This window comes from Castor canadensis, chromosome 16 (genome assembly GCF_047511655.1).
Source record: "Castor canadensis chromosome 16, mCasCan1.hap1v2, whole genome shotgun sequence".
Taxonomy (NCBI): domain Eukaryota; kingdom Metazoa; phylum Chordata; class Mammalia; order Rodentia; family Castoridae; genus Castor; species Castor canadensis.
The window spans coordinates 5,083,839-5,092,564 of NC_133401.1; the positions used below are offsets into that span (position 1 = coordinate 5,083,839).

Genomic DNA, 8,726 nt, shown 5'->3' on the forward strand with positions numbered 1-8,726 from the left:
CCTACCCTAGTTCCTCACTGGCTTAGTCCTATGGGGTGTACAGTCTTTCCCATACATTGCCTAAATTTCCTATTGGGTTATTTTAAACTATGCCTCTCTTGGGATTGGTCAAATTCTAGAGGTGAGCTTTAGGTGGTACCTGCCTCTTTTGTGGCAGGAAGGTCTCCCTGTGACATGTGCCTTCTGGCACATACAGTTTTTACCCATTTCCTCATTCTATTATGATTTATCCCTCCCAGTTTAAGTTCCCTTGTCAGCTGCTCCTTCCCCAACATCTGCAAGCTGATCCACAAGCAAGTGGTCAGGGTTAAATGCCTTGCCTCAAAAATGGACCACCACTGACTTTATTTTTAACATGCGTCCAGGTCCCTCCACAGGTAGCATTCAAGGAAAGAGCAAGTTGACACTAAAGGCCCTTTCAGTTAAATGCCAACCACTACCAACTGGAAGTCAGGTCAGCCTTCAGGTCTTCCTACATGCCTCCCTCTTAGACGCTGACCTGACGCATGACAGATATCTGCCATGTAGCCTCTCCTCTTCCTGCTGTGGCTTTGAAATAGAACCCAGCTCTAACATGATCTTTTACTTATCGATGATGTGTCTTTGGACAGGTCATTTGTCTTCTCTGAGCCTCTTTTATTCATCTACAAAGTGGAGTGTTATTATTAATTATTATTATTGACATTTAAATAACACTGACTGTGTGCCAGGCATGGCTCTGTGCATTTCACATTTGTCAGTCTATTGAATCTTTAAATTAATTCTTTGGAAACGTTGCAGAAGCAACTGAGGAACACTCAGAGCTTATAAAACTGGCCACTGGACATAGCTAATGAGTGACAGAATGGGGACTGGACCCAGAGTCTGGAGGTAACAATTCCTGCTCTGTGCACTCCATGGGGAGATGGTAAGGGTCTTGTGAAGATTGACTCATGGATTCCCTTTTCTTCTTGCTACCCTCAGAGGGCTGTTGTGAATTGAGTAGTTTCACATAAAGCACTCAACGTGCAGGTGGGAACATGCACTGGCAGGGTGTTTTTGTGCTTTGTTGTCACTGGGGCCAGCTCAGTGCCAGTTGTGTAGCAAGCCCAACTCTGTCTTGAGTGTATAACACAGGCCTTGTGGATAAAGAAGGACCAAGGCTTGGGCCTTGAGGAGTCAGAGGGGAAGTGATCAATGTGCTGTGTGTTAGAATGAGAGAGGTGGACAGGAAATGTGGTTCCATTGGTAGAGCACCTGCTTTGCAAGTGTGAAGCCCTGAATTCAAACCACCACACACACACACACACACACACACACACACACACACACAAAGAATGAAGGAGGCAAAGGGTTTATTATTGCTCAGGAGGGATCCCTTCAGAGGGAGTCCCCAGCAAGAGAGCTCTTACAGACTTGGAGTAGATATAGGGGAGCGGTCTAGAAGAAAACCCCACTGGGTTGGTAAATTCTTCTGGAGTGGAGTCAACCATCACAAGGGGAAGCTAGAGGAGATGAGAGTGGTAATTAGGTAGATAAATTTCTCAGCTCTGGACCCCCTGGTGAGGTGGTGGCTTGTCATTTCCTTGAGGCTAGCTGTGGTGCTTCCAGTGGGTGGTAGGGTGTCAGTAAGCTGCCTGCAAGGGTGGGGGGGGGTCCAATTCTGTGACTTCTTTTTGTTCAACCTAACACTGTGGACCTAGACAGAGGGACAGAATGAGTGGGCAGGGATCAAAGGGATGAGGAATGCTCCAGAGGAGGTGGTCTTTCAGATAAAGCAATACCACCAAACTCTCACCTGTGCTAGGTCTCCTCTTAGGGACTTTGCGCACAGAAGGACATCTTCTCCTCCCAGGAGCCTGGGTACCATCGTTCCTGCCTTCTTTTAAAGGTGAAGACACTGAGGCGTAGAGAGGTTAGGAGACTTGCCTAGGTCACACAGCCCATGGGTTACATACACTGGCATTGAGACACTCACCTTTACATCACCATCCTGCCAAATCCGTGTGCTGCTTACATTTGGATTTCCTTAATATTTAAGTTAACTCATTTTTACCTAAATGAATGAAAAACAAACTGTGTCACTGCATTATAGGACAGAAAACTAGTATGGATGATAAATAAACACCATGAAAATAAACATTAAATTTCCTCTAGACTCAGGCATCTGCTAAGAATGTCAAATTCAAGGCTTATTCTGTTGAAAGGGGAGATTTCAAGTGTGGAAAGGGATTAAAGTTACATTAGCACCAAACTGAGACTTTCTTATTGGTGTATCAGAGCTGAAAAAGAAGTAAGAAGGCAATAACTCCCTTGCCTTGTGATAGAAAGTGATTTAGGGGCCCCTGCATCCCCTAAAATCTCTCCTGGAGAGACCTCCTGGCTCAGATCAGACTGAGGAGACAGTCTTCAATGCTAGCTTCTCTGCTTGCTGGCAACCTGGTCTCCAGCTAAGGATCTAAGATTTTGTTTCTTCACTGATAAAATGCTGTACTTGTTGGCAATAATGGCGCCGACAGGTTTCAGTTCTTACTGCACCCTTAAGCTCCTGTTTTCCAAGGTCACGGTCCTGCCTCCCAGGGTCACAGTCCAGCCTCAAGTCTAGCTTGAATCCTCCTTCTGCTCCAACCTCCAATCAGCATGAACCATAAGATCCTAACCAATCAGATCATGCTGAGTCCCACTGAGGGGTATTTAAGCCCCTGCCCCTCTCTCCCTCTCTCTTGGCTCTCTCTGCTCTCTCCCTCTCCCACCCAGCAATAAAGAATCTCTTGGCCAGATCACTCCTCTCCACGTGGTCACTTTTGGGGCCCACATTTCCTTACAGTACTTCACACAGACCTTGATGACACATGAGAAAATGCAGGAAAACACAGAGCCTATCAGAGCAGGTGATAACCTAAGCATTACCATCATTATTACTGAGCCTCCTCACAGGTCCCTGGACTTTTGTTGATGGTGTTAGTTGAGGAGAGAGACAGCAGACACAAGCTGGGCATGTGGCTCATGCCTGTCATTCCAGCTACTCAGGAGGCAGAGACTGGGAGGATTGTGGTTCAAGACCAGCCTGGGCAAAGTTCCCAGAACCCATTTGAACCAATGACTGGACGTGGTGGTGCTGTGCACCTGTCATTCCAGTTACACAGGATTACAGTCCAGGACAGCTCGGAAATGAAGCAAGATAGCAAAAATAAATAAATAAGTAAAACATAACCAAAACAACACAAATAACCAAAGCAAAAAAGGACCGGGGCGTGGCTCACGTGGTATAGTAGCTGCCTAACAAACGTAAGGCCCTGAATTCAAACCCCAGTACCTCAAAAAAAAAAAAGAAAAAAAGCAAACACAAAGCGGTTACTCTATGCTATATGACACACACTTATTAGGAACTATTATTACCATTATTATCTGCAATTTAAACTATTATGATACTTTGTAATTATCCCTACATTTTTCTTAAGGCATCACGGTCTCTTCCAGGGACTGCCCTCTTGGCTTCTGCTGCTCTAGTGTCCAGAGCAAACCGGAGCCCCACCCCTTGCCCCGCCCCCGCCCCGCCCCACCTCTTGCCCCGCCCCCTCCCCGCCCACAGCGTGTGCTTGTAGCCACGCCCCCGACGCAGCGCCTCTCCAGTTCGCCCCCGCCCGGAGGGACTCCCCTTCGGCCGTCGCCCTGACGTCACAGGCCTGCGCCGCCCGCGGCGCGGACGGAAGGTCGTTTCTGTGACCGGCTGGGCGGTTGGAGCAGCAGTCGCCATGTTGTCGGTCGCCGCCCGCTCGGGCCCTTTCGCGCCCGTCCTGTCGGCCACGTCTCGCGGGGTGGCGGGCGCGCTGCGGCCTCTGGTACAGGCCTCGGTGCCCGCCGCCCCGGAGCCGCCCGTGCTGGACGTGCGGCGGCCTTTCCTGAGCCGGGAGTCGCTGAGCGGCCAGGCCGCGGGTGGGCCTCTGGTCGCTTCCGTGGGCCTCAACGGTGAGCCAGTTGAGGGTGGGGATTCCCCCAGGATCCGGGATGTAGGGAGGTGGGGCCGAGGTCTCGGGCGTTCTCCGCGTGCGCCCCGCGCCCAGGCCGACCTCGCACCCCGCCCTGTGCATCCGGGTACTTGACCTTGGCGGGCGTGCAGACGTCCGTCTTGCCCCCGCGAAGTGCGTCCGTGGCCACTCCAGAGCCCTCGGGATGAAGGCTTAACAGCCTGGACCCTCAGTAAAAACGCACGTGCCCGTCAGCGACCCCCAAAACCTCAAGCACACTCCCCTGGAGTCACTTCGGGTGCGCAGGGTCACCAAGGACAGGCGGGGGTTGGCGGTGGTAGTGTGCCTTCCAGATGAGCACACAGATCGCTGGACACGCACCCTAAGCAGCAGACCCCGGTTCACCCTGGGCCCTCGTGTCCCTTTGTCTCTGTGTGCTCTAAATGGAAAGTGAGAGGCGACCCGTGAGCACCGTGCTCACAAGGCTCACCGTTCGTGTTGACCAAGTGGGAGGACTTGTGGGGTCTCCCCAGACAGAGCAGCCGTCTGTACTCTGGTGAAAGTCTCGGCGTGCTGCCCACGGGGTGCTGCTCCCACATGCATCTCGACTGCGATCTCACCAGGCCTGCTCCTTCCCTTGTGCTGTCTGCTTGGCCCACTGACATCTGTGTTTGTGACCCTTCTAACACACTGACCAAGGTGCCTCTTGGGGCAGGGCAGCTGTGCACTCTGCACTCAGCCACCCTGTTGTGCATTTTCCCAAGTTTTCCTCCTGTCTTGCCTTTGCAATTTGGTGTCAGGTCAATAAAACTACTTGTGTTCGCTGATTGCTTTATGTTCTAGCATTAGCCCTTTCCACTCTGCACTGTATTCATTGGTGGGTCTTCTGACCTTGGGCTTCAGATACAGAATGTCTCCTCCGTTTTGTGTCCCACAACTTCGGATTCTGTATACAGGTGGTGCAGAATGTTCGTTAAGGACTAGGGGTGGGCTTTGGAGAAACTGTCCAGGGCAAGATAGAGTGCCTTCGCTCGCCTGCCCTGTCCAAGTCTGCACTTGGCACCAGGAGGAGAAACAGGAAAGGAGGAGAAATTTTCAATAGCAAAGATGAAAAGCACCTCTAGAGTTTGTCCTGTGGCTCAAGGTTTCTCAGAAAAACTGGTGGCTTACCTGCTTTGTGGAAACATTTTTCCAAAGCAGACAAATAATGTAGAACCATGAGACAGAAAAGGTCTTTTCTGTCATCATGTCTTGAAGCTAAGCTGAAGTTCCCACAAAAACGTGCCAGATTGTTTATGGGAAGAAGGGAAGAGACAGTGGAGGAGAGAGGCTGGATCAGGGGACCATCTTTGTGCTGGGGGTAAGTTTGCACAAGGGTAGCGTGTTTTTCATACAGGTTTCTGAAGCACATCAGACCTCACCTTACAGTAATTGTTAAAATGTCTTAGATTTCCTCCATTTTGAGGTGATAATTCCGTTAGTATCCATCTTTAGGTTAGAGCCTGAAAGTCAGACCTAGTACAGCTCAGTCGTTTAGAGTGACCTTTGCAACATGGTAGTTTAATTTCCAAGGTTTCTGACTGTCTAGCCCAAAAGTGTAACGTGCTAGGTGAAGAGAAGTACACAGTTGGATTTCTTTGGTCACCAAGTCTGAATGAGAATGGCAGTCATACTATATAGTGTTCTTAGGCATTGTTTTGTGTGCTGTTAAGATTAGCCATTGTGGATACTGCTTTTAATGTAGAAGTGTGAACTTGCATCCTTTCTGTTAGGTATGAAGCATATGTCATGCACTGACATGGGAAAGTAACTCATGTTTGATTCCAAATGCCCGTCTACAGTGTCAGGCCAGCAACAGGTAGTGTCACTTTGATTCCACAAAACAATAGTTGTGAAGCTTAGCTCACCACTGACAATGTCTGGTCTTCTCCAGAAAATCACAGTTAGTCAGTCAGAAAAGTACAGAGTGATCTTGTTAGGTTTCATCCTTGTTAATGAATACGTGTGGCTTCCATAAAGTCACTGACCTTGCAGATCAGTGAAGAAAAGTTGAAGTGCTGTGTGTGGCAATATTGGCTACTCCAGGAGGTATGCTGGGATGAGAGCCTCATAGACTAAGGAAGAAGAGCAGCTTATTGAGATGGAAATGTATTTTATGAGCAGATCATTCTTTTGGAAGCCACACCTTTGTAAAAGTGAGGAAATTTAGCATCCTCTTTTCTAAACACAAAATTTTGTGGTATATTTCCTAAAACAAATATATAACTTGCAGAAAGATTTACTCCTTAAAGCATTCTTAGAGGTGATGCCTTTAAGAGTTTTTTTTTTGTCAGACATTTACAAATGGTATGGGAGAGAGGACATAATGCTTTTCAAAAAAAAAAAGAAAATTACTTACTACAAAAGTCTATGTAGGCAGTAATTCTTTACTGAACATCCATGTGGCACAAAGACATGACCTATTTTATGACCTCCAGTAGAAGTGTCCTATTTGAGGCTCACCGTACTGAAGAAAAGAGTGACGTTTTGTAGACTCTACTGCCCCTTTCTGAGGAGGGAACCAGGTGAAAATTTTCTTTTGTTCTCTTCTAAATTAATTAGTTCTTTTACACATTTCATTTTGAGAGCTGCCTATTACAAAGCTGTAGTTCTCTGTCCATTGGTGGTTTTACTTGAAGATAAAGTAATACTAATTTATACCTTAGAGTCTAAAGTAGAAATCTTTACTTTCCTGCAGCTAAGGCATACTAACAGGTGACAGAATATTTTATGAGTTTTTAGCAGTTCTTCCAGAGAGCACATAGTTAGGGAAAGAAGGTTAGACATTTGCTGATAAGAAGACCACACATCATCCTACCAGCAGACTAGATGAGTGTTGGGCTCTTTTTTAGTCCAGAGAATATGAGCAGTGTCCTGCATGTTTGTATAGTATAACCTAGCAGGTGGATTTTCAGAAACAAACACCGCCTATTACCTCAACGCCCTGAGACGTTACATGTCCTGGATTAGCGGCGTTCACCCGCCCAGGAGGAGCTCAGTTGGCAAATACAGCCTGGTGCTCTTACCACACAATGTGACTGGTGGAAGTACCTCACTGAAGTAAAGTACTTGGTAAAGTCTGTTTCCTGTTGCAGATGCCTTGCAGGGCACTTGGCTAATTGTATTTTTACCTTGTGCTTGCTTTGCAGTCCCTGCTTCTGTCCGTTACTCCCACACAGATGTCAAAGTGCCCGACTTCTCTGACTATCGCCGCACGGAAGTCTTGGACAGCACCAAGTCTTCTAAAGAGAGCGTTGAGGCTAGAAAGGGCTTCTCCTACTTGGTGACTGCCACAGCTGCTGTGGGCGTTGCCTACGCTGCCAAGAATACCGTAGCGCAGTTCGTCTCCAGCATGAGCGCCTCTGCGGATGTGCTGGCCATGTCGAAAATCGAGATCAAGTTGTCTGATATTCCAGAAGGCAAGAACATGGCCTTCAAGTGGAGAGGCAAGCCCCTGTTTGTGCGCCACAGAACCAAGAAGGAGATTGAGCAGGAAGCTGCCGTTGAGATGTCCCAGTTGAGGGACCCCCAGCATGATTTAGAACGCGTCAAGAAGCCTGAGTGGGTTATCCTGATAGGGGTTTGCACTCATCTTGGCTGTGTGCCCATTGCAAATGCAGGTGATTTTGGTGGCTATTACTGCCCTTGCCACGGGTCGCACTATGACGCGTCTGGCAGGATCAGGAAGGGGCCTGCGCCTCTCAACCTCGAGGTTCCCTTGTATGAGTTCACCAGCGATGATATGGTGATCGTTGGTTAGAGACTTGGACCCAAGGCCAGGCTGCTTTCAGTCTTCATGTCACCTCGGGAGACCTGAGCAAGCCTTGCACATCCAGGTCGGTTGATTGGAATATTTAAGAGTTGTCGATAATGTAACTGCAAACATAAATGTGAAGTTAATTGAGTTTAATGTTGAGTATTTCCAAGCATTCACTTAATAAAGCCACTGTTAAACATTGTTAAGCTCAGTCACAGACTTGAAAGGTGCAATGTCTTTGATAGCTAATTCTAATTAAAAATTACAGACTGGTGTATGAGATATTTGTGAAATCTGTAATTGACTTTCTCTTTTGCTTCTTCTCCAAGTGTTTGTTTCCTGCTTTGTATCAGGGACACAGATTCTACAAAACTCATGTTAGGATGAGGCAGGTTTAGCTGGTCATCTCCAAGGCCTGGGATATATTTTCCCTTTGTTCATGGGACTCAGAGCCCTGACTGTTTTCTCTCCCTTGTGTAATCTGTATGGTGGTGTTGAATGAGGTGTTTGGGAAAGAGTCCTGAAAAAGGTGTTAGTGGCTTAGGACTTTGCTCCAGGTCTGGCTAGCTGGTTACCTGTCTGTGTTTCAGGCAGGAAGTTGTTCTGTCTCTTGTGGGAGTAATTTAGTACTTATTTTAAGAGGGACTAGTGACCCAGGCAGCCTGGGCTACAGACTGAGCAAAGAGACAGTGCTGGGATTTTACCCGAGAGAAGCTTTTCCGGAGGGATTGCTGCTCTTCCTCCCTTCACCTGGCATTGTGGGTGTTCATCCCCCCAGTCCTGAGTCCACCCTATGGAGGCAGAAATGGAGCAGTCTCCATGTGAACATGACCCTGCTGGTTTGTTTCTCTGGTAATGACATTTGGGCGTTCATTCCAGTGGGACCCACAGCCACTCAGCACTTCCCTGTGAGGAGGTGGGGTGGGCACAGAAGAGGATAGAGAATGGCCTCCTGCCTGGTTGTGGGACCTGGCACAAGGTCT

The 8,726-nt window shown here is 48.1% G+C and overlaps 1 protein-coding gene and 1 long non-coding RNA gene across 2 annotated transcripts; one reads left to right on the forward strand and one right to left on the reverse strand.

The window, feature by feature from the left end:
* Window positions 1-1,338: 1,338 nt before the first annotated feature.
* LOC141417995 (uncharacterized) lies at window positions 1,339-3,490 on the reverse strand. Its single transcript, XR_012442611.1, has 4 exons — window positions 2,890-3,490; window positions 1,958-2,035; window positions 1,778-1,879; window positions 1,339-1,484 (listed from the first exon to the last, which is right to left on the reverse strand). It is a non-coding gene; the product is annotated as an uncharacterized lncRNA (long non-coding RNA).
* Window positions 3,491-3,661: 171 nt separating this feature from the next.
* On the forward strand, window positions 3,662-8,023 carry Uqcrfs1 (ubiquinol-cytochrome c reductase, Rieske iron-sulfur polypeptide 1). The gene is made up of 2 exons (XM_020174172.2): window positions 3,662-3,948; window positions 7,136-8,023. The coding sequence occupies exons 1-2, from the start codon at window positions 3,735-3,737 to the stop codon at window positions 7,744-7,746; spliced, it is 825 nt and encodes a 274-aa protein (XP_020029761.1). The 5' UTR covers window positions 3,662-3,734; the 3' UTR covers window positions 7,747-8,023.
* Window positions 8,024-8,726: the final 703 nt, after the last annotated feature.

What these genes read in the sequence shown, in the direction of transcription:
- Uqcrfs1 (XM_020174172.2), top strand. Translation starts at nt 3,735, where the DNA reads ATGTTGTCGGTCGCCGCCCGCTCGGGCCCTTTCGCGCCCGTCCTGTCG. An exon ending in CGCTTCCGTGGGCCTCAACG is followed by an intron (nt 3,949 to 7,135) that starts GTGAGCCAGTTG and finishes CTTGCTTTGCAG; the next exon opens with TCCCTGCTTCTGTCCGTTAC.